Source organism: Capra hircus, chromosome 5, assembly GCF_001704415.2.
Source record: "Capra hircus breed San Clemente chromosome 5, ASM170441v1, whole genome shotgun sequence".
In the NCBI taxonomy this organism is placed as follows: domain Eukaryota; kingdom Metazoa; phylum Chordata; class Mammalia; order Artiodactyla; family Bovidae; genus Capra; species Capra hircus.
In genome coordinates this window covers 102554845-102580043 of record NC_030812.1, presented here as the reverse complement: position 1 = coordinate 102580043, position 25199 = coordinate 102554845, and the positions used below count along the sequence as shown (strand labels likewise).

The 25199-nt window shown below is 49.6% G+C and overlaps 1 protein-coding gene across 1 annotated transcript; it reads left to right on the top strand.

Annotated features, from left to right (window-relative positions):
- CD4 (CD4 molecule) lies at positions 302-23417 on the top strand. Its single transcript, XM_005680940.3, has 10 exons — positions 302-552; positions 7614-7702; positions 7826-7990; positions 17414-17572; positions 18226-18459; positions 19439-19777; positions 20961-21161; positions 21871-21992; positions 22330-22397; positions 22666-23417. The coding sequence occupies exons 2-10, from the start codon at positions 7654-7656 to the stop codon at positions 22694-22696; spliced, it is 1368 nt and encodes a 455-aa protein (XP_005680997.2). The 5' UTR covers positions 302-552; positions 7614-7653; the 3' UTR covers positions 22697-23417.

Sequence of the window (25199 nt, the reverse complement as noted above, 5' to 3'; positions counted from 1 at the left end):
CACGGGCCCAACTATGATGCCTTTGGTGAGGGGGCCCTGGAAGCACCTGCTGAACAGATATCCTCTGGCCCTGGAGTTCGATGCTGTGTGTGGCTGACCACAGCCATTATTTCAGATCCTCTGTCTGCCTCCCACTTAAATTGTTTCCCCGAAGCCCTGGCCAGACTGTAATATCACTGGTCCATCAGTGTTTTTCTTGCTAGCCACCCAAAGCACATTGACGCTTTTTCTTGCCATCCACCGAGAAGCGGGACCACATTCTGGGCTCTGGCCGGGTTCTGCTGAATTTTTTTCCCTTGACTTTGCCATTTTCATTCTGACGTCTTCCCCAAAAGGCAGGGGGTGGGGACCCCAGCCCTAGGTGGTGACGTTGGGGGCTGGCCCAGGCCTGGGGAGTGGAGGAGACTCGCTACCAGGCTTCCTGTCTCTCCCTCTAAGCGTATCTCTGTCTGCAGAAGTAACAGGCACCCTCCCCAGTGGGCTTCTGCTCCCAACCCTCACAGAGACACACCTGCGCTAGAAGCAGAAAGGAAGAGAGACCCAGGCTGGGAGGTAAGAGCCACAGACCAGGCTTCATTCCTTTCTGAGGGTCAGGGAGGGCAGGGGGGCGAGGCAGGAGATGCGCTGGCATCACAGGTCTTGCCCAGAGCTCCGGCCACCTTCTCTGGCATTTCCCGAGCCACACTCTCCCCCTGGAAATGTGAGCTTGCAGAAGCCAAGAGACTCTGCCATGCTTCTCTTCACAGCCCCGCTGCACACAGTTCAGTTCCCGGGGCGGAAGGGTGTTGACTCGGATTTGGAGATCAGAGAAGAAATGGGCGTTTGAGGGTCCTGGGCTGAAAAAGGCCACTGGTCATGGGGAGTAGAGGAGATAAAGACAAGGAGAGGGGAAAAGAGGGGAAAAAAGGAGGAAAGAAGAAATGGGAGGGACATAGAAAGAACCCACAAATATTACAGAGGGAGGAGGCCCAGGAAAAAGAAAGGAAAAGAGAAAACAATATAAAAGCAAGAGAAAAAGGAGTAGAGCCTGGTCTAGAGACATTTCTCTCCTCAAATTAATTTTCCCAATGACTCACTCACCAAAAGCTCACACCAGAAATCGTATTTGCAGCACTTCATAAGCCATATGACTGGTGTAGCCTCCTTCGACTCTCAGTTGATGTTTCTACACTTTTGTTTGCTTTCCGTGCCTTTTTAGTATTTTTGAACAGTATATCGAAAGACACTTCTACTTTAGCTTTAAAATGATTAATGAGATGATTGAAAGCTAAAATTCTGAGAAAGGGGTGAAACCCAGCTCCTGGGTATGACATGTGGTAAAAGGGAGAGAGACGTATTTTTAGGCCACTATGTCATTAGAAAAATTGGTTCTAAGAAATCAGTGTTAGGTGTCTCAGCTGCTCTAGAAAAGGAGGCTGGTGGGAGGGTTAGAGAAGGACCTGCAGACCCTCCCTGAGCTGGGTGGGGGGTGTGTGGGGGACACACAGGAGGTGATGCCTCTCAAGCAGAATGCTCCGAAGGACCCCAGCCTCCCTCCTCCATGTCCTCAGTCCTCTCCTCTCTCCTGAGGCCTCCTTGGCCTCCAGCCCTGTCCCCCAGGGTGTCCACTGTCCTTTCATTCTGGCCGGATTCTGTGTGTGTGTGTGTGGATGGGGGCCTCCTCTCTATAGTCAGATCCCTCAGAAGAGAAAGGCCCCATTGTCACTCACTCAAAAACATTGCACTCTAGGTGGGACAGCTCTTCCTGAATGTCCTGCCCTTTCGGGGTGGGCTTTTTGGGGTGCAGGGCTAAGGGTAGAGCCTGATGCCGGGGAGGTCCGCGCACTGCGTTTTTGACAATTTCTTGCGCTGTGTAGAGTCTGGGCTGGAACAAAATGGCCGCCCTCCTCACCGCAGAAGAAGGGGTTCCCAGAGGACTGTGGGATGTCTCCCTCCTTCAGTGTGGGGGCCCTCAGGCAGAAGCCCACCTGAGATAAGACTCCCTCCCATCAACCAGTTCTGGGCAGAAGCCCCATAGCCCTTGGACCCTGATCCTAGCCCTGGCATGGCGTCAAGGAGTTGGGTAGACAAGGGCCTGGCCGCTTTAGAGCTTCAGTGAGTCTTGGTTGAGTGAAATGCCTTTGATGAGGGTGGGTGTGTGGAGGGGCCAGGCAAGGACTGGGGTTTGTGGGCTCCTTGGCTGAGGTCGGCTCTGCACCTCTCCGGGGATCGTGGAAGGAGAGGGGGCGCTCCGTTCCCCCCCTATGTGGGCGGCGGAGGCAAAGGAGAGGATGGTGGAGGTTTGCAGCCACCAAACCACAAGGGTCCCTTCGAGGGACCATGTCTCTAGGAAGTTACATTCGCACAAAGCTGGAGCTCAGCAGACTGGGGCGCGTGCAATAGGGGGCACATCCGTGGCAGGCTGGAGGGGGCTGATGGGGGCCGTGCGGAGGAGATAAAAGTGCCTGCGGGACCACAGACTGTCACTGCGGTGGGGCTGGGCCCTCTTACCCCCAGCCCCGAGCCTCGCTTCTCAGCCCTGCCCCGGGTAGGGGGCGGCTGGGCCCCGAGGGCAAGCAGTGCGTTGCCTTCTTGGCTTCTCCTTGCCTCTCTTTCGGTGTCCTGCTCCAGGCCTGTGTCTTGTGTCTCAGAGTCTCCTTCTTTCCCTCTGCCCTACCTCGTTTGTGCTACGCCGGGCCTTGTGTGTGAGGCATTGTGTGTGATCGTGGATTGTGTGAATGTAGCTGCTGCTTTAATGAGCTAATCTGGGTCCCTCCCTGCCTTTCTCTTTCCCTCCCATCCTCCCATCATTCTCCCTTGGGACTTCTGTGTGTTCCTCCGAGGAATCTGTCCTTTTTCTTTGTCCACCCCACAGCCATCTCCCTGGCATCTATCCTGGGCCCTAGGCTGTAGGGGCCCTTCACACAGAAGCTCGTGGAGACTGCGACCCTCCACCCGGAGGCCAGGATGCTGGTTTCCAGGCCAGGAGGGACTGGAGCTTAGTGGCTGCTGGAGAGAGAAGGGATTCTGAGGGAGAAGAAGCAAGGGGCCCCGCAGGCAAGCCAGGAGAGCTAGAACTGCCTCCTAGCAGAGGAGAGACAGACACAGGGAGCTGAAGGTAGAGGTGAGGGGAAGCACAGATGCGAGCAGAGAAACAGAGAGAGAGAGGAGCCAAGGCCTTGGGGACCAGTGGGCCCTCCCGCCGGCCTCAGGAGCCTGCGGTGTACACTGTACAGGATGCTACTGTACCAGGGCAGAGTGCTTCTGGGGAGGCTGAGGATGTGGGGATCAAAGGCCAGCTCTCTGGGGCGGCAGCGGAAGCCCCAGGCATCAAAGCAAACAGCAGCTGGAAACCCAGAACCTCCTCCACCGACCAAGTTGAGCCCTGGGCTGGTGGGTTGGGGCAACACAGGAAACTAGGAGTGGGAAGCGGGCCTTGCACTGAGGCCAGGATCACAGAGTGGGGAGGAAAAGTTGACCACACCTGGGGAGGGACAGGAATGTCCCTAGTCTTGCTCAGGCGTCTAAGCTGACTCTGAACCTCAGGGAAGGGCATCTCACATGGAGACTCCCTCACTCTCTGCTCACCCAGGACATGGTGAGTCTAGGATGGGCGGACAGTGGGACCTACTTTCAGATGTAAGAGTGCCCCGCTCTACTCTCTCACCCCAGCCTCCTGATGTGCGGTCCCAAGCCAACTAGTAAACAACTTCACCCATGACCTAGCCTCCCTCTTCCTTTCCTGGAAACCTCTTCCTTTTTAAAAAAAAATTTAATTTTTTGGCTGTGGTGTGTCTTTGTTGCCACATGCAGGCTTTCTCTAGCTGCGGTGCGTAGGTTTCTTACTGTGGTGGCTTCTCTTGTTGCAGAGTTTGGGCTCTAGACGTGGGCTCAGAAGTTGTTGCGCACAGGCTTAGTTGCTCCGCGACACATGGACTCTTTCCGGACCAGGGACCAAACCGTGTCCTGTGCATTGCAAGGCAGATTTTTAACCACTGGACCACCAGGGAAGCCCCCAAAACGTCCTTCTTGACCACTTATCTTCCTATTTCCCTTGTTTAAAAAAAAAAAATTCGAGCAAGTTCCTACCAGGCATTAGCCCCTGAGTAGTTCCTCTTTCAGGCAGATGAAGCAACATCAGGTTGGCCCTTTCCTCTTCAGGACTCTGCCCGCTGCTTTGGCATCTGGTGCCTCAACACTTCTTGAAGAGGAGGCTTCCCCTGCCCGAACCTCACTAGGAGGGTCAAGCCCTTAGCATGCATTCAAGTGCTGCCTCCTCATCATGGGTCAGTGGCCAATAGGAAACGGAGTCCATCGCAGATGGTTCAAGACCACCTGCAGAAAGAGGTGTTGAGGCACCAGATGCCAAAGCAGCAGGCAGAGTCCTGAAGGGAAAAGGGCCAACCTGGTGTTTCTGGAACCCAGTGAGGGCTTGAGTTGCTCTTAGGGGGCCACCTGGAAGGAGCTATGGTCATCATGGGAAGGAAAGGGCAAGGGAGGGAATACAGCTGATGCCAGAAAATATGCCCTGAGCCAGGAGAGAACAAGGATAAAACACCCCAACCTCTCTCCCCGGCCCTCTCATCTCTTGTGGGTGCTTCCCATTGGCCAACCCCAACCAGGAGCTGAAGGGCGAGGGAGCCTGGGTGACACAGTGTATAAGGTGTGCAGTGGGCAGCCTCCTTGTGGAGAGCAGGGCAGAGAGCATGGAGAATGCCTGGGGGTCGGGGGTGTGCGCTTCCCTGCTGGTCAAGTGATTAACACTCTGTGCTTCCAATGCAGGGGGCGCAGGTTTGATCCCTGATCGGGAGCTAAGGTCCTACATGCTTCGTGGTGTGGTCAAAAAATTTTAAAAATGAAAGAAGGTGGAGGAAGTGGGAGGGAGGTTCGAGAGGGAGGGGACATATGTATACCTATGGCTGATTCATGTTGATGTATGGCAGAAACCAACACAACATTGTAAAGCTATTATCTTCCAATTAAAAATAAATTAATTTTAAAAGAAAAGAGAATACTTGAGAGGACCTGCACAAGAGTAGGCTGTGTGGATGGGGATGACTTGGCTTCATTCAGGCCAGGTTTGGGTGTGTACAGACACTTTTTAGTAACAGAATTACCATGTTGAGTCCAGAAAAAAGTAATCAGTGATTTCCCCTCTCTGTTCAATTAAATTTGGTTTAAATTAACCAAACACATCCCAAGTCCCTTCTCTGTGCTCCAGAATGGAGCCAGCGGTGGCCAGATGATGGCTGGACCATCATCTCTAGCCTAGAGATCAAGTTGGTGGAGGAAAGTTGTTATTCAGTTGCCCAGTTGTGTCCAACTCTTTGCAACCCCTTGGACTGCAGCACGCCAGGTTTCCCTGTCCCTCATCATCTCCTGGAGTTTGCCCAAGTTCATGTCCATTGGATTGGTGATATCATCCAGCCATCTCATCCTCTGACATCCTCTTCTCCTGCCCTCAATCTTTCCCAGCATCAGGGTCTTTTCCAATGAGTTGGCTGTTCGCATCAGGTGGCCAAAGTATTGGAGCTTCAGCTTCAACATCAGTCCTTCCAGTGAATATTCAGGGTTGATCTCCCTTAAGATTGACTGTTGGTGGAGGAAAGGCAGGAACTGAAACTACAGTAGAAGGTGGGATGTACCCATAAGGGGGTCAGAGTGGGAGTTCAGAGCAGACAGCTCACTGAAAGGTGGTCCCCAGCAGAGAGAAAGACCAGGCTGGGGTGGGGCTGGGGGGAGAAAAGTAGGTCTGGATACACAAGCTGCGTGCCAGGTGTGTGCTGACAGCCCCCAAGGCTGTCACTGCTCTGAGGCCTGCCCTCAATCTGGGGCCAAATTCAAAGATACTTAAAAAAAAATTGAAGTACAGTTGATTTACAATGTTGTGTTAGTTCCTGGTGTACAGCAAAGTGATTCAGTTATATATACTATACTCTTTTTCATATTCTTTTACATGATGATTTATTACAGGATATTAAATATAGTTCCCTGTGCTATACAGTAGGACCTTGTTGTTTATCCATCCTGTATGTAATAGTTTGCCTCCGCTAGTCTCCCAGACTTCTAGTCCAACCCTCCACCACCCCCTCAAAGACACTTGAGCCTGGTGCCGCCTGCCTGCGAGGCACTGTCTGGTGGCCTTCCTTTTGGCTCTACTTCCTCCGTGTCATCTGGTCCCCTTACCATCTGACTGAGCTTCCTAAAGCTCTCAAAGACCTTGTCACATCTGCTCCAAAATGAGCAGCGGCTCCCAGAGCCCTGCAGAGCCAAGCCCTAACTCTCTGGCCTGCCCAGCAAGTTTCGAGATCAGGCTCCACTCCCCAAGACTTCGCTCCACAGCCACATGCCCCCTCATTGCCCCCGACTCTGCAGACTGTGGTGGGGTGCCCTCCCCTTTCCTTTCCAGCTGTCTCGGGGTTGTCAGACTTGAGTGTGCAGCAGTCCCCCAGAGGGCTGTGAACACAGACGGCCGCACCCAACCCCAGCTCCCGATCCTGGAGGTCTAGGGTGGGCCCCAGAGTTTGCCTGTCTCACAAGTTCTCGGGTGATCACACATGGGGAATCACTGCTCCAACCCAGTGGCGCCCATTCCTCCAGGTCCATGCAGAGCCCTTCTGCAACCCCCTCCCCCACGGCCCTGTCTGTCTTCCAAGCCCACAGAAACTCCGGAGTATTGCCTTTTTGCTTGTCCCACTCAGAGGCCTTCTAGGGAATCACCTTCTGCCCTTTCCCTGACTGCATCCCTCATACTGAATCAGACCCCAGGTCCTGGGGGTTTTCTTTCAGAGCTCCTCCCTTAAGTCTGTCTCTCTGAGTTCAGGCCTCATCTTTTCCCACCAGGATTCTTGCAATCCTGCCTCCCATGCTTGACCTCCTCCAGGTCCTCTTCTGCTCAGAAGCTGGAGGGATCCATCCTGTAAGTCTACTCCTGTCCTTCTCTAAGCAAAGCTCCCTCGAGCGCCCAGGGTCACGGCATTCCGGGACCTTCATGACCTGGCCTGACTCCCTAGTCTCAGTTCTTACTAATTTGCCACCTTCTCTGAGAATTCTTTTCTTCTTTTTTAAAAACTTTACTTCATACCAAAAGCTGTTCACTCATTTTATTTTGTAATTCATTGATTGATTAATTTTTGGTTGTGCTGGGTCTTCGTTGCTGGGCACAGACTTTCTCTAGTTGCAACGAGTGGGGGCTACTCTCTAGCTCGGGTGTGAGGGCTTCTCATTCTGGTGGCTTCTCTTGTTGTGGAGTGCAGGCTGTAGGACACGTGGGCTTCAGTAGCCATAGCATGTGGGCTCAGTGGTTGCAGCTCCCAGGCTCAATAACTGTGGCACAAGGGCTTAGTTGCTCCCTGGCATGTGGAATCTTCCTAGACCAAGGATTGAACCCATGTTCCTTGCCTTGGCAGGAGGATTTTTAACCATTGGACCATGAGGGAAGTCTTTTGAGAATCCTTTTCTGATTCCCCCTGGCAAAGAACCCACCCCTGGCCCAGGCACAGCATGCATGGCATGTAACCTATGGGTGTCTTCTTCAGAGGCCTGCACGTCTAGGTTCTCGCCTGGCTGTCTAGGTCATGAAGGGGACCCAGCCAGATGAACGCCTGCTAACTGCTGACTGGTGTCTCCCCCAGGCCAAAGGCTCAGGTCCTTGCCTGCCTCAGCAAAGCCAAAATGGGCCCGGGGACCTCTCTTAGGCACCTGTTCTTGGTGCTGCAACTGGGTGAGTGCTCAGACTTGGGGTCTGGGTGCAGGTGGCTTGGGAGGAGGGGCTGGTTGGGGAATGCCAGGTAGGGGATGGGGCAACCACAGCCTCAAGGCCTGACTCCCCTGTTTTTCCACCTAGTGATGCTCCCGGCTGGCACTCAGGGAAAAGCAGTGGTGCTGGGTAAGGCAGGAGGCCAGGCAGAGCTGCCCTGCCAGGCTTCCCAGAAGAAGAACATAGTCTTCAGCTGGAAAGATTCTTCCCAGTCCAAGATTCTGGGGAGTCATAACTCCTTCTTGCACAAAGGTAGGTGGACCCTGCTCCCTGTTTAGAGAAGAGAGCCCTGGGGAATGAACACCCCGGTGGCAGGGCCCAGCTCCTAGTAAACTCTGGGGTTCTGGAGGGTTCTGCCATCAGCCAGAGTCTCAGGGACTCCCCAAGTCCGGAACCACCCTTTGCTAGCTACTGGCGGGCTGGGGAATGGCTTCTGGTGGTCTACTATAATTTCATTATTTTAATATTGATGACCTTATTTTAATGGATAGTAGAAAAATAGCTATCATATGAAACCCATGATTTCATGAATATTGTTGTTACAGACCAATGATGATACTTTATTTACTTCCATTAAGAGCAACAGAATGTTTCCCCCTAGCTTTTTTAAAAATAATGTATTTATTTTTGGCTGTCCTGGGCCTTCATTGCCGCTTGGACTTTTCTCTAGTTGTGGTGAGCGGGGGGCTACTCTCTAGTTCATGCGTGCGGGCTTCTCATCTCAGAGGCTTCTCTTGCTGCGGAGCGCAGTCTCTAGGCAAGGGCTTCGTGTGTGGCATGTGGGCTCCTGAGCTCAGGCTCAGCAGTTGTGGCACACGGGCTTAGCTGCTTCTTGGCATGTGGGATCTTTCCCCACCAGGAATTGAGTCCATGTCCCTTGCGCTGGCAGGCAGATTCTTATCCACTGCGCCGTCAGGGAAGTCTTTTTCTAGCTTTCAAAGCGGAAAGAATTAAGATTTCAAAACTTCTTAGGAACATTATTTTGCAACCTTATTTTTTCACGTAAATCTTACCCTCATGCTCCTGTTTAAGTAACTCTTCTTCCTTCTGGGTATGGCTTCCAATATTCAATACATTATTGAATGGGAGAAAGTCATAGAGTCAAAAGTAGAAAAATGCCACCGGTGTGAAATGTATTTATTCTTTATAAGTTTATTTGATTTTATTATTGTTTGCATTTCACTGCTTATTTTTTTAACATTTTCTCTTAATTCAAATGTATATGGAAGTTGAATAAGTATATAATGAACCCCTGTGTATCCCTCTCAGGTTTAACAATGATCAATTCATGACCAATGTTGGTTCATATAACTGAATCACTTTGCTGTACACCTGAAACATTGTAAATCAACTATATTTTGATTTAAAAACACATCTATTATATCATCATCAATGCTTTAAAATTAATTCCTTTATGACAAAAAATATCCAGTGTTCAAATTTTCCCAAATGCCTCATAATATTATTTTTACATCTGGTCTATTTGAATCAGAATTCAAATAAAAATTCATGGATGGTATTTTCTTGATATGACCTTTGAATCTCTTTGAATTTATACATTTACTCTCCTTTTTCTGCCCCCTATTGCAACTGATATTTGAAGAAACCAGGCAATTGCCCTATAAGTTTTACATTGTGGTAGCATTCAACATGTTCCTCTGTCCCTTAAATCTCCTAGAAATGGTGATTAGATCTAGAGACATGATCAAGTTTATGTTCATTTTTTCTCTCAGTGACTCATTTAATAACTGTACTCCATATTACAAGGCATTATAGCCCCATCTTTTTAAAAAATTGAACTATAGCCTCAATTGCGGTGTTGTGTTAGTTGCTGGTGTATAGCAAAGATATTCAGTTATATCTATACACTATTCCTCCCCCTTTGGCAACCATAAGTTTGTTTTCTTTGTCTGTCAATCTGTTTCTGTTTTGTAAATAGGTTTATTTGTATCGTATTTTAGATTTCACATATGTGTGATATATGATCATTGTCTCTCTCTTTCTGACTTACTTTACTCAGTATGACAATCTCTAAGTCCATCCATGTTGCTGCAAATAGCATTATTTCATTCTTTCTTATGGTTGAGTAATATTCCATTATATATACCTTCTCTATCCATTCCTCTGTTGATGGACATTTAGGTTGCTTCCATGTGTTGGCCATTGCAAATAGTGCTGCTATGAACACTGAGGTGCACACGTTTGATCTTTTGACAAGATCATTTTATAGATGGTGTTTTATATTACCAATTTCATCACATTAGGAGGCATGCAATATTTATTGCTTTTTTTGGACTATTAATACAAAACAATCAGCGGCTCAAGTTTAGTTTATTTATTTGTGCTTCCTAGGTGGCGCTAGTGGTAAAGAATCCACCTGCTAATGCAGGAGACTTGCAAGAGACTTGGGTTCGATTCTTGGGTTGGGAAGACCTCCGAAGTAAGAAAGGCCAACCCACCCCAGTATTCTTGCCTAGAGAATCCCATGAACAGAGGAGCCTGGCGGGTTACAGTCTATGGGGTTACAAAGGATTGGACACAACTGAGCAACTAAGTCATTAAGAGATATTAATAAATTGAATTATTAAGAAGCGTTGGCAAGAATACACAGAAGAACTATACAAAAAAGATCTTAATGACCCAGGTAACCATGGTAGTGTAACCACTCACCTAGAGCCAGACATCCTGGAGTGTGAAGTTAAGTGTGCCTTAGGAAACATCACTATGAACAAAGCTAGTGAAGGTGTTGGAATTCCAGCTGAGCTATTTCAAATCCTAAAAGATGATGCTGTGAAAGTGCTGCACTCAATATGCCAGCAAATTTGGAAAACTCAGCAGTGGCCACAGGATTGGAAAAGGTCAGTTTTTATTTCAATCCCAAAGGAAGGCAATGCCAAAGAATGTTCAAACTACAGCATAATTGCATTCATCTCACACGCCAGCAAAGTAATTCTCATAATTCTGCAAGTCAGGCTTCAACAGTACATGAACCATGAACTTCCAGATGTTCAAGCTGGATTTAGAAAAGGCAGAGGAACCAGAGATCAAATTGCCAACATCTGTTGGATCATCGAAAATCAAGAAAGTTCCAGAAAAACATCTACTATAGTGTAGCCAATAAAATCAACTTTATTGACTACACTAAAGCCTTTGACTGTGTGGATCACAACAAACTGGAAAATTCTTAAAGAGATAGGAGTGTCAGACCACTTTACCTGCCTCCTGAGAAATCTGCATGCAGGTCAAGAAGCAACAATTAGAACTGGACATGGACTGGCTCCAAATTGGGAAAGGAATACACCAAGGCTGTATACTGTCACTCTGTTTATTTAACTTATATGCAGAGTACATCATGTAAAATGCCAGGCTGGATGAAGCACAAGCTGGAATCAAGACTGCCAGGGGAAATATCAATAACCTCAGATATGCAGATGACACCACCTTAAGAAAGTGAAGAAGAACTAAAGAACCTCTTGAGGAAAGTGGAAGAGGAGAGTGAAAAAGTTGGCTTAAACTCAACATTCAAAAAACTAAGATCATGGCATCTGGTCCCAATACTTCATGGCAAATAGAAGAGAAAAAATAGAAATAGTGACAAACTTTATTTTCTTGGGCTCCAAAATCATTGCAGATGGTGACTGCAGCCAGGAAGTTAAAAGACGCTCCTTGGAAGAAAAGCTTTGACCAACCTACACAGCATAATAAAAAGCAGAGATGTTACTTTGCTGACAAAGGTCCGACTAATCAGAGTCATGGTTTTTCCAGCATTCATGTATGGATGTGAGAGTTGGACTGTAAAGAAAGCTGAGCACCAAAGAATTGATGGCTTTGAACTGTGGTGTTGGAGATCAAATCAGTCAATCCTAAGAGAAATCAGTCCTAAATATTCATTGGAAGGACTGATGTTGAAACTGAAACTCCAATACTTTGGCCACCTGATGCGAAGAGCTGACTCATCGGTAAAGATCCTGATTCTGGGAAAGATTGAAGGCAGGAGGAGATGGGGATGACAGAGGATGGGGTGGTTGGATGGCATCACTGACTTGATGGACATGAGTTTGAGCAACCTCTGGAAGTTGGTGATGGACAGGGAAGCCTGCTATGCTGCAGTCTATGGGGTAGCAAAGATTCAGACACAACTGAGCGAATGAACTGAACTGAGCTGAGCTGGATGACACACAGTGACGATAAATCTCCCTCTTGCTCCTGATCCCCTGTTACTTGGTTCCATTCCCCAGAGGCAACTGTTTTAATCAGTTTCTATGTTTCCTTCAGGAGATGAACTAGGGTTTAGACTAAGCAGAGTTCTTAGACTAGATACTAATGCACAGTCCATAAAAGGAAAAATGGATATATTGATCTTTTTTTATTTTTATGTTTTGGCGTACTCCACTCGTCTTGCTGGGTCTTAGTTCTCCAACCAGGGATCAGACCAGTGCCCCCTGAGGTGGAAGTGCCAAGTCCTAACCACTGGACTTGCAGGGAATTCCTGACACGTTGGTCTTGACCAAAATAAAAAAAAACTTTGCTCTGCAAAACACTCTATAGAGAAGAGGAAAATTGTCTTAATTTATAAAATATGAGAAAATATATTCAAACTACATATCCAACAGAGACTAGTATCTAGAATATGAACACAACTCTCAAAATTCAATACCAAAAACACCCCAAACAATCCAATTAGAAAATAAGCAAAAGACATGAAGAGATATTTCACCAAAGAGGACATAGAGATGGCAAACAAACACATGAAAATGTGTTCATCGTCATTAGTCATCAGGGAAATGCCAATTAAAATCACAATGAGATATCACCACACACATATCAGAATGGGCAAAATTTAAACAAAGAAAAAGGCAACATCCAGCTCTGGTGAGGATGCAGACACTGGTTACTCTTACATTGCTGGCAGGAGTATAAAATGGTACAGCTGCTCTAGAGAACAGTTCAGCAATTAAAAAAAAATTTATTTACTTATTTTTGACTGTGCTGGGTCTTCATTCCTCCTCAGGCTTTTCTTTAGTTTCAGGGAGTGAGGGCTACTCTCTAGCTGCGGTGCCTAAGCTTCTCATGGTGGTGGCCTCTCCTGTTGGGTAGCAAGGGCTCTAGGACCTGGGGACTTCAGTAGTTGCGGTTCCTGGTCTCTAGAGCACAGGCTCAGTAGTGGCGGCACACAAGCGTCGTTGCTCCATGGAATGTGGGATCTTCCTGGACCAGGGATCAGACCTGTGTCTCTTGCATTGGCAGGCAGATTCTTTACCACTGAGCTACCAGGGAAGCCCTGGAAATTTCTTTAGAAAGCTAAACTTGCAACAACCTAGCAGTTGTACTCCTAGACATTTACCCCTTAGAGAAAGAAAGACTTATGATCACACAGAAATCTGTGTAAAATTGTTGACAGCAGCTTTATTAGTAGTAGCCAACAACTAGAAATAACCTAGATGTCCTTTAATGGGTGAATGGTTGTATGCATGCTATGGGTTATTTTTCAGCAGTAAAAAGAAAGAATTATAGTTTTGGACCATAACCTAGATGACTCTCCAGGGGATTATGCTGTATGGGAAAAAAAAAAAAAGCCAATCCCACAAAGTAACATACTATATAATTTCATTTATATAACATTCTCAGAATGACAAATTATAGAACTGGAGAACATAGTGATTGCCAGGAGTCAGGGCGAAGGGGTCTGGGAGGGAAGAGGATTTGGCTAGAAAAGGATAACATCTTTATAGTGCTAGAAATGTTCTGCATCTTGAATTGTGTCAATGCCAATATTCTGGCAGCGATACTGTGCTATATAGTTTTGCAAGCTGTTACCTTTGGGGTGAGCTGGGTCAAGGGTATTCCAGATATTTCTGCGCTATTTCTTATGGCTGCATGATTTTCTCAGAAGAAAACGTTTAAAGAATCATCAGAGTAAAATGATTAGCTTTCATAATGTCAAAACAAAACAAACAGAATGAAGACGCTCCACACATACACACACACACACACACACACACACACACACACACACACACTTAGGAGGATGTCAAGCACATTTTGTTAAGTGGAAAGTAAGCAATGTATGCATCAATAATAGAGTCCCATTTTAATTTAAAAATTCAATGTGGGGGCTTCCCTGATGGTCCAGTGGCTAAGACTCAGTGTTCCCAATGCAAGGGGCCTGAGTTTGATCTCTGGTCAGGGAACTAGATCCCCCATGTGGCAACTAAGACCCAGTGTAGCCAAATTAATATTAAATAAAAATAGGTACCAAAAAAAGGGAAAATTCAATGTGTGTAAATATGTATCCACACAAACAGAAAAAAAAGGCATGAAGAAATCCACACTAAGTTGTCTGCAGTAGTATTGAGGGTGGGCAAGGAAGGAGAGAAATGTTGAGTCCGTGAGTCTGTATAATTTTTGTAGTTCAAATAACTAACTGAAAAAGTAAAGATGATCTTAACACAACTTTAAAAAAGTATATTATGAATATTTTCCATTTCATTGAAAATTATTTATAAATGTCATTTGTAGTGCTTACCTAATAATCATCAAGTTAGTATGCTCTATGCAGCCATTATCTTTTCATCTAATCTTGCACCTTATTAAGAACACTGTAATTATTGTTTTTGTACTTACATTTTGGCTTGAATTTTAAACTTATTAAGGATAAAGTTCTAGAAATGAAATTAAGGATATGAGCTTTAAAAAAAAAAAAAAGCTGGTGTATACAGCCAGACTGCTTCCAGAAAGGTTCTATCCGTTTACAGTAAGTCTAGATAATAATGCCACTGTGTGTGTCTCTCACTGGAGCCCTTGCTGGCACTGAATACCAATATTTAAAACCTCTCTTTTATTTTTTGCTAATTTTGAGAGTTGAAAAACATATCCTCGTTTTAATTTGCATTTCTATGATCGCCTGTGAGCCTGAAACACTGTGCTCCTTTCTAAAAATTCTCACCTCTTTTGTGTCGATGTCTTTGTTCTGTTCTTCAGATCTGAACTTCTTCCAGAATGGCTTTCCTTCCCAACTCCCTGATCTCTGACAACAGCAGGATCCCTCTCCTGACTGCTCCCAATTTGTGAACCAGAGTTGATTTTTGCCCCCTACTTCAATCCCTGATTTCCCCTCAGTCCCTGCCTAGGGCCGCTCCTTCCTGTGGAAGTGTTCTTCCGTTTCACCTTCTTTGTTCTCGTGGGAACATCTCATTAGCCAAGGCCACCTACCCCTCCCCTGGGTTACAGTGGGAGCTTCCTGGCAATTCCCTTTGCTGCTGGTCTGTCCTACTTCGCTTCTCTTCCTCCTACTGCCGCGCTGATTCCCAATACAATGCCAGTCACACCCTATTCCACTAGGCTAAGCCTGGAAGAGCCTCTACCAGAGGTTCATTCCCTCAGTATGGGTCCCCGCAGCTCCTCAGCCGGACACCTCATACCCAGGTATTGTCCTCACTGCTTTGAGGCGGCTGCCTGTGTGACTGTCCTGGAACTTTACCCCCTTCCTAGACATTCTTGCTGCAACACTTTCCTCTAGCTTACTTCTTTTTTTTTTTTCTTTTAAAGAAAAATATTTATTTATTTGGCTGTACCAGGTCTTAGTTGCAGCATGCAGGATCTTTAGTCTTTGTCTGGCCTGTGGGATCTTGAGTTGAGGCAGGCAGAATCTTACTTTAGTTGAGGCAGGATCTTTAGCTGAGGCATGTGAACTCTTAGTTGTGTCCTGTGGGACCTATTCCCCGACTAGGGATCTAACCCAGGCCCCCAGCACTAGGAGTGTGGAGTCTTAGCCACCAGATCACCAGGGAAGTCCCCTGCCTACCCTTCTTTTAAGGCTTTGTTCTGTACTGGTCTCCTCCAAGAACTGATCCCAGACTCTCTCACAGTCTTAGAACTTTCACAAAGTAGAATCGCTTTTACAAAGTATAGAACAGTCTGGACAAGGGGGTCTTGATTGGACCCAGAAGAGCTTTTAACAGGGAAGCAAGGAGGACAAGTTATTTTAGTGAAAAGGTGTTAGATTTCATTTGTAACCAGCTGAGTTTTAGGGTGATGGCAGAACATCCAGATGAAGTCATTCCTTGGGCCATTGGAAACGTGGGCCCAGGAGGAAGGCGAGAGGTTGGGGCTGGGAATTATCTGCTGAGCAGACAGGGGATGCAGCGGAAGTTTTTTTTTAAATATTCATTTTTATTTGTCTGTGCCAGGTCTTAACTGTGGCATGTTGGATCTAGTTCCCTGACCAGGGACTGAACTTCCTGTGTTGGGAGCTCAGAGTCTTAGCCACTGGACCACCAGGGAAGTTCCTCAACAGACTGAATTTTAATTCTGGCTCCACCACTTACTGGAGTCAAAATTCAATCTTAGAATTGAAAAAGGCATAAACTGAAAAGCTCTCCCACACCTGTCTCATGGGGTTTACGTCCTCTCCCCAGGGACAACAAAGGTGACCATTTCCTTGTGTTCACCTCTACAAATATCTGTTCATTTATAAGATAGATAGATAGACAGATATAAATATAGGTAGATAGATGATAAATAACTTTCCCCCTCCTTTTCAAACAGTGGTAGCTTTGAAAATATCTTGCTTTATTCAGTTAACAGCGTTTCTTAGATATTATTCCATCTCAGAATATAAACAGCCTCCTCATTCTTCTCTTATAGCATTCCACTGAAAGGGTGAAGTCTAACTTATTTAACCTCTCCTTTCATGGTGGACATTTTGTTCTGTATGTGCATTCGTAATTCTGGGAGTATTATAAATTACCTTCCAGGGGGATGGATAAATTGGGAGATTGGGATTGACATATGCACACTGCTATATATAAAACAGATAACTAAGAAGGACCTACTGCATAGCACAGGGCACTCTACTCAATACCCTGTAATGACCTGTATGGAAAAAGAATTTTTAAAAAGAGTGGCTGTATGTATACGTATAGCTGAATCACTTTGCTGTACAGCAGCAATTAACATAGCATTTTTAAATCAACTATACTTCAATAAAAACTTTAAAAAATAAGAACAAAACAAATTACTTTCCAAAGAAATTGCACTGGTTTATGTTCCTGCCAATAATGGGTAAGCAAGAGTTTGGACAACTACTTAATTTCTCTGAACCTCTGTTTCCTTATCTGCAAGATAAGCAAAACGGTACCTATTTCTCAGACTTGTGACTATTACCTGAGATGATGTGTGTAAAGTGTTGGCCTGTAGGAGCTGGTGGAGCTTCCCAGGTAGCTCAGTGGTAAAGAATCCACCTGCCAATGCAGGAGACTCAGGAGACATGGGTTAGATCCCTGGGTAGGAAAGATCTCCTGGAGGAGGGAATAGCAACCCACTCCAGTATTCTTGCCTGGAGAATCCCATGGACCTCTAGAGGAGCCTGGTGGGCTACAGTCCATGGAGTCGCAAAGAGTCAAACATGACTGAAGCGACTTAGCGTGCGCACATGTAGAGGCTGGTGCTCTCTAAGGGAGGTTACGATTTTATCTGGGGTTAGGGAGATGCTGTCCTGGCCAGGTAAAGGAATGTGTTTGGACCTCCTCACCAGTCTAGGGTTCTCAGATAGGACCAGGGCAGATTCTATCGGAGATCAGCAACTCAGATCAGAAGAGTCGTGGGCACCACCCTTGCCAGGGATGCACTGGCTCCAGGGTACCCCAACCTCCTCCATACGGGATCTGCTCCCAGGTAACACTGAACTGAGCCGTCGAGTGGAATCCAAAAGAAACCTGTGGGACCAAGGATCCTTTCCTCTGATCATCAAGAACCTCCAAGTAACTGACTCGGGGACTTATACCTGTGAAGTGGATAGCAAGAAGCTCGAGGTGGAACTGAAGGTGTTCGGACGTGAGTGGGGCAGCCTGGGACCTCAGCCAATTTCCCTTCCTCCTTGACTCGCATCCCTGCACCCAAACCAGGGCCTGAGCTGCTGGCATCTCAACAGTCTGAAGACAGATCAGACAGGCCGCTGTGTCTTCTCAGTGCCTCCTCAGGCCTTGGGTCAGGCAAGCAGAGACAGAGACCTGGGGTTGAGCAGGAGGTGCAGGGGTGGCAAGGCAGGAGACAGAGGGAGGAGAGACAGAGACAAGGAAGAGAGCAGAGTGGGAGGGGAGAGGAAACCCTGCCTTGGGCTGGAGGTGGACAGAAGGGAGATGTTGGAACAAGGGTAACTGCAGATTCTCAGATGGCTCAGTGGTAGAGAATCTGCCTATCAATGCAGGAGATGCAGGTTTGATCCCTGGATCGGAAAGATCCCCTGGAGAAGGAAATGGCAACCCACTCCAGTGTTCTTGCCTGGGAAATCCATGGACAGAGAAGCTTGGCGGGCTACAGTCCATGGGGTCCCAAAGAGTCAGACACAACTTAGCGACTGAAAGAACAAACGGACCACAGAGCAATACCCGAGGCTTCCTGGCTTCTTCTCTTCTCCTTGGGGAGATGGTGTGTGTGTGTGTGTGTGTGTGTGTGTGTGTGACACAGTTCGCCTGCTCCCCTCACAGTGACTGCCAGCTCGGACACCCGTCTACTGCTGGGACAGAGCCTGACCTTGACTTTGGAGAGTCCCTCTGGGAGCAACCCTTCTGTGCAGTGGAAGGGTCCAGGGAATAATAGGAAGGAAGAACTCAAGAGCCTGTCACTGGCCCAGGTGGGGCTGCAGGACAGTGGTACCTGGACGTGCACTATCTCCCAGAGCCAGCAGACACTGGAGATCAAAATACCCATCGTGGTGCTGGGTAAGAGGGGCTCCCCCCTCCCCCGCAGGCACCCCCTGCCTGCCAGACCTTCCTCTGCCCTCACTGCTCTGCTCCGGGGGGTCTGGTTTAGGGGGAAGGGGAGGCTGAAGCCAGGATCCCCTGGAGCAGAAGTCTGCCCTAAGGGACACACTGGCCCTCTCTTCTTCACAAGCCATCCTTGAGGGAGTGGACATGGAAGAAAAAAGGGATGGGGGTGTAAGGATGTCAGGGACCCCAGAGACCCAAGAGGAAGCCCCAGAGGAGGGCTGTCAAGGGCATCTGTCTTCTTGGTTGCCTCAGCTTCCCCCTCCCACCAAGTTACGAGTCTACTAACTCAGAGATGCTCACAGCAACAAGCCAGCCCTGATGAAACTCCATGTTGCAGGTTCAGAGTCCTGAGTAGGCACTGGGAAGGAAAAAAAAAAAAGCCCAGAGGGTAGGTGCTCCCCCAGACCCTGTGACACACAGTGGGGTAGCATGGTGATGAAGTTCATGGACTCTGTCTGAAATCCTGGCTCTGACTTGACTGTGTGGCCCTGAGCAGGTCACTGGAACTCTCTGTGCCTTGGTTTCTGCATCTGCAAAATGGGAATGAACTAACCTACCTTGTCATGTCATGAGGACAAGTAACGTATGAAGTGCCCTTAGAACAGCGCCTGGCACGTAGTCAGCCAGTGTCTGCGCTTACCTTTAGAAGGGTGATGAATGTTGTACCCATGTGGTACAGGCCAGATGCCCTCTGTGCTCTGGGATCCTGAGGAAGGAGAGGACTCCTGTGGCTGGGCTGTTCTAGGAGGGCTTCTCCGGGGAGGGGGCGCTGCTGTGGCACCTCCCTGGGGTGCAGAGCAGAGAGAGGAGAGGAGATATAGAATGGAATTGAAGGGCTTGAGTGGCAGCCCAAGTGTTTGGACTCACCTGGCCCCCTTTCCTGCGCCTGCCTTGCCCTGTATGGACCCAGGTTCTCTCCCTCCCCCTCCAGCCTTCCAGAAGGCCCCCGAAACAGTCTATGTGAAGGAGGGGGAGCAGGCGGAGTTTTCCTTCCCACTCACCTTCGAGGATGAAAATCTGAGTGGGGAGCTGACTTGGCAGCAGGCGAACAAGGATTCTTCCTCCCAATCCTGGGTCACCTTCACCCTGAGGAACAGAGAGGTGAAGGTGAACAAGACTCACAAGGACCTCAAGCTCCGTGTGGAGGAGAGGCTACCGCTGCGTCTCACTCTGCTGCGGACCTTGCCTCAGTACGCGGGTTCTGGAACCCTGACCCTGGATCTCTCCAAGGGGAAGCTGCATCAGAAAGTGAACCTCGTGGTGATGAGAGGTGAGGAGCTAGGCTGAGACAGCGAGGGTGGGGTCAAGGGCCAAGGGACCTGGCTCAGGGCTCCTCTAAGTCACGACAGACCATTCAAGAGAGTGCCTAGGCCCTGGATGCCTGATGGAGCCCATCAAGAGCCCTCTGGTTTGGGGAATATTTTTTTAAAAATGTGGCTCTGCTGGGTTCATTGTGGCACGCAGGGTTTCTCTAATTGAGGCATGAGGACTTCTCTTGCGGAGCATGCGCTCTAGAGCATTGCAGGTCAGTCGTTGCAGCTCGAAGGGTTTAGTTGCACTGCCGCATGTGGGATCTTAGTTCCCTGACCAGGGATCCAACCTGAGTCCCCTGCACTGGGAGGCAGACTCTGAAGTCCCTGGGGGGAAGTCCCTGGGGGTATGTCCCTGGGGGTTGGTTTTGAGCTGAGGTTGGAATCCTCTGTCCCTCCCTGACATCCAAGAGCAGGGCTAGGGTGAGCTCCACTAGAATTCCCCAGGGCCTCACTGAGAACCAGGCTCTAGTTCTGCCTGGGCTGGGACCCCCTCAGACCCCAACTAAGCCCCTCCCCTCTGTGGGTCATTTCTGTCCTAAGGAGGATAACAATATCACAGTGATGGTGACAATGTCAGGTGTCATATTGAGTGCTTCCCCTCCTTATCTCCTTAATTACCATAACAACATCACCAATAATAATGGCTTAGATTGGGTGTTTCATACATGCCAGGCCCCATTCAAGAGCTCTACTCGTATCTTTCTATTTAACAATTGTGTGGGGCTCTCTCTGGTGGCCCAGGTGGTAAAGAATCTGCGTGCAATGCAGGAGACCTGGGTTCGATCTTGGGTGGGGAAGATCCCCTGGAGAAGGAAATGGCAACCCACTCCAGTATTCTTGCCTGGAGAATCCCATGGGCAGAGGAGCCTAGTGGGCTACAGTCCATGGAGTCACAAAAAGTCAGTCACCACTGAGTGACTAACACTTCAGGTTGGTAAGTAGCTTGTTCAGGGACTCACAGATCCTAAGCAGCTGGGCTAGGTTTCAAATCTAAGACTGTTGGACCTCAGAAGCTGTGCTTCCTCCATTATAACTGAATGAGAATGCGCTCTGAGAGGCTAGCAGAGTGGTGCTGATCGTTATCATCGTCGAATTCCTGGAGGTCCAGGGTCCCAGTCTCAGGCTTTTGTCCCTCTGCAGTGACTAAGTCCCCAAACAGTCTGACCTGTGAGGTGCTGGGGCCCAGCCCCCCAAGGCTGACCCTGAACTTGAAGCTGGGGAACCAGAGTATGAAGAGCTCAAATCAGCCAAAGTTGGTGACAGAGCCGGAACCCAAGGCTGGGATGTGGCAGTGTCTGCTGAGTGACCAGGGCAAAGTCCTGCTGGAATCCAAGATCGAGGGTGAGTCAGGGTCCATGTTCCATGGCCTAACCCCGAGCCCCTGCCTCCTCAGCTGGGGGAGCCTCCCAGGGCTGGTGGAGACCACCCAGCCTCCCAGGTGCTCTGAGATGGGTAGGGTGGTAGGTGAGGTGCCTAGGACACAGAGATGATGAGGTGAAGTGGGACGTGGCCCTGGGCTCTTGTAGTCCTATAAGTTCCCACTTCCCTAAGGTCTACCACCCAGGAGCAGGGCTCACCTGACCAAGAGCCCCCCTTCCTGGCTCCTCTTCAGACCCAGACATACATGCACACCCAAACATACAGACATTTGTGTGCATAGCAAGGGTGGGGACTGTTGGTCTAGCTCCCCAGAAAGCAGTGGTATCTAACCTTAAAACCCCTTCCCCAAGGGAGTTTTGGGGTAGAATGGATACATGTATATCTATAGCTGAGTTCCTTGCTCTTCACCTGAAACTGTCACAACAATGTCTTTTTTAAATTTTATTTTTAAACACTAAAAAATAAAATGTTAAAAAAAAAAATCCTTCCCCAGCCTTTCCCTTCCAGTCCTGGTGGCCCCTAAGGGGCCCATGTATCCTGCCTGGCTCTCTCATTGAAAGGACCAGACCTAAGTGTGGCTGGGCAGTGAGGCCCTCTCTCCTGGGCCCCCTGGTGTACCCTTGCCCTGACAGTGGGCAGGGAGCAGAGCACTCCTCTCTCTGTCTTGCAGTCTTGCCGTCAGAGTTCATCCAGGCCTGGCCGATGCTCCTGCCCATGGTGTTGGGGGGAATCGCAGGCCTAGCGCTTCTCACTGGCTCCTGCATCTTCTGTGTTAAATGCTGGCACCGCAGGGTGAGTGAGCCCTCCCTGACGTCCTCACGCCCCCACGGGGCACTCAAGACCTTGAGGCCTGTCCGGCCACGAGGTGTCCCATGTCTATGACCTGCTTCTCCTCTGGCTCCCTCTGCCCACCGCTCCCTCCCTCACTGCCGGCTGGGCCCCATCCCAGATCCCATGAGGAGGGAGAGAAGGGAAGGCGCAGAGTCAATTCTGGGACAGATGGCCTCCTCAGCCACAGCCCTGGCCTCTCCCCTCCCACCTTTCCCCTCCCCGCCGTGCCTCCCCTCCAAGGGGCAGCTCCCTTTCAGAGGCCCAGGCCCTCACGACTAGCCTCCTTCTCCCTGGACAGCGCCAGGCAGAACGGATGTCTCAAATCAAGAGGCTCCTCAGTGAGAAGAAGACCTGCCAGTGCCCCCAGTAAGGAACTGGGAGGGTGGAGGAGCGGGAGGGGAGGAGACACAGGCTAGAGGGAGGCGGTGCAGAGGAGAGAAGCGGGTGGGGATGGCCCAGGAGGCAGGAAGCAGGCAGGGGGATGGAGGACCAGGTGAGGGGCAGGGGGCCCAGGGTGGGGCTGGAAGCCGGCCCTGCGCTGGAAGAGAAAAGCAGGCTCTGGGAACCACAGAGGGCCTGGAAAGCAAAGGGCTGGGAGGCACAGACTTGTTCCTCTTATTCTTCATCCCTCCAGCCGTCTCCAGAAGACCCACAGTCTCACCTGAGGCACTGACCAGGAGGAGTTTCTCACCTGCAAGCTCCCCACCAGGCTCCGCCACCCCCCAACCCTACCTCCGCTGCATCTCCTATTGGGCCCCTGGGCCTGGGGACCAGATGAATGTAGCTGGGGCCTGTGGCCGCCTCCCGCCCTTCTGGTCGAGGGGGCCTGGGGTCTGCTCTTCCAGATGCTCTCCTCCTCTTCCCCGTTTTCTTTCTACTTCAGCCCTAACCCTTCTCTGATGACTTCTCTCTTGACTCTCTCCCTCACCACTGGCTCGGATCCCGGGCAGCACGAGGGACCAGCCCAGCCTGGCCTGGAGGGTGAGGCTGGGTGTCTGGGGCACGAAGCTCAAGACTGTCACTGTACGGGGAGAGGACCCTGGGACCAGAAAGGGCAGGGACTAGCCCAGGATCACACAGCTAGTCAAGGACAGATTCAGATCCAAAGGTTCCTCCTGACTGCCAGCCAGCAGCATTTCATTCTGCCTGCATCTCACTCTGCCTTGGCAGAACCACAGACTCACATCCTCACCTGGGCACAAACAGGCACCCTGGGCACACTTGTGCCCAGACATGATTCCTTATCACCTCAGCAGCACGGCTGTGTTTACAAACCAGTTCCTTTGTTTGTCTATAGGCTTCCCTGGTGGCTCAGACGCTAGAGAATCTGCTTGCCAGCGCAGGAGACCTCGGTTTGATCCCTGGGTTGGGAAGATCCCCAGAGAGGAAAATGGCAACCCACTCCAGTATTCTTGCCTGGAGAATCCCACAGACAGGGGAGCCTGGCGGGCTACTATCCATGGGGTTGCAAAGAGTCGGACACAACTGACTAATAATGTCTATTTCAGCCTCACGAAAATCCTGCAAGGCTGGGTAGTGACAGGACCGAGACTAGCATCTCCAGTTTATAGACCAGAAACAGAAGGCAGAGAGGGGCAAGATTGCTTAGCTTCATACAGCTAGTATGTGGACTAGCCCAGGTCTCTTGACTGCTAGTTCCACTGCTATCTCTTGAATAGAGGGACAGATACCATGCAGGTCTCTGCAGCTGGCTGGTCACAGATGTCCCTTGTCCCTCCATGGGAGCCTTTCCTGGCAGGGAGTTTGCCTCAGAGAATTCAGGATCAGGCAGGAGGGCCTCCCTGCCTAGAATCCCTCCTTGGTCTCCTGCTGGCTGCAGAATCCTGTTACCAGGGAACAAAACCTGTAGTTCTCCTAATTAGGGCACAGGCCCTGTGGGAGAGAGTGTCCAGTGACCGCAACTCACCTTCTCAGAACCTTCTGGAAAGTGAATTTTGCCCAGGGGGAGTGGTGGGGAGCTGGCTGGAAACTGAACCCTCTGAGGGCAACTCCTGTGAAGGGTGATACCCCTGGGCCTCAGTCTCCCCACCCTGTACCCCCTTCTGCCTTCTTCCAAATGACTCAGGATACAGAAAATCTCAGGGTTACAAGTTTTCTTCTTCTTCCTCTTCTTGATCCATTTCTCTCAGGATCCCCAGCCTTCTCTGCCCACTCTCCTCCCTTCCCTTTCTCATCACCTCCCGCAATCCCTACCCTTTTCCCTTCTTTTCTTTCCAATTTGCCTCTTTCAGGAAGAACACCCAGCTGTCGCCAGGGGTCCCCATGGCTTGCTTGTATTCCTGACCTGTCCCCACCCCTGCCTCCCTGAGCTGAGAGAAAAAATACAAGAGACTTAACTTTAAGGAAGATGCTCTTCATTTGTGTGTGTGTGTGTGTGTGTGTGTGCGCGAGAGAGAGAGAGAGAGAGAGAGAGAGAGAGAGAGACAGAGAGACAGAGAGACAGAGAGACAGAGAGACAGAGAGACAGAGAGACAGAGAGACAGAGAGACAGAGAGACAGAGAGAGGGGTTGGGGAGACACTGTGTGCCAAGTCTCTTCAGTCATGTCCGACTCTTTGCGACCCCATGGACTATAGCCCACCAGGCTCCTCTGTCCATGGGATTCTCCAGGCAAGAATACTGGAGTGGGCTGCCATGCCCTCCTCCAGGGGATCTTCCCGACCCAAGGATGGAGGAGGAGGCGGAGTGGACTCTTTCCTGGGGATCTGGAATCTTCTGATCTGTGGGGTCAGACCCAGAGGACAGGTTGCCAAGTTTGCCCCCAAGAAGCAGATCAAGTTTCCCTGGGGAGGGAAAAATCCCCTGGAGGCGGTTGCCGCCTCCCTACTCCGAAGGGCCCTGAGTGTGCGCGTGTATGTGTTCTACTGAAGGGGAGAGACTGCAGCGACCATGTATGCGTGTGCCACGTGAGAAACTGCGATGTGTGCGTGAGAACTGTGTGTGTCCCCCACACAAGTGTGAGTTTGTGTTCCAGGAGGGGGCAGCAGTGGATTGGGGAGAGGTGCATCCTTCTAGCCCCCTGTCTCACCCACCCCATGTATCCCACAAGCAGCCCCAGGGTAGCCACAGCCCCTCACTCCTGCAGCCTCCAGCACACGCCCGCGTGAGCCTTCATCCTGGGAGCAGCCCTTACAGATACACCGGGGGA

What these genes read in the sequence shown, in the direction of transcription:
- CD4 (XM_005680940.3), top strand. Translation starts at nt 7,654, where the DNA reads ATGGGCCCGGGGACCTCTCTTAGGCACCTGTTCTTGGTGCTGCAACTG. An exon ending in GGAACTGAAGGTGTTCGGAC is followed by an intron (nt 17,573 to 18,225) that starts GTGAGTGGGGCA and finishes CTCCCCTCACAG; the next exon opens with TGACTGCCAGCTCGGACACC. An exon ending in AATACCCATCGTGGTGCTGG is followed by an intron (nt 18,460 to 19,438) that starts GTAAGAGGGGCT and finishes CTCCCCCTCCAG; the next exon opens with CCTTCCAGAAGGCCCCCGAA.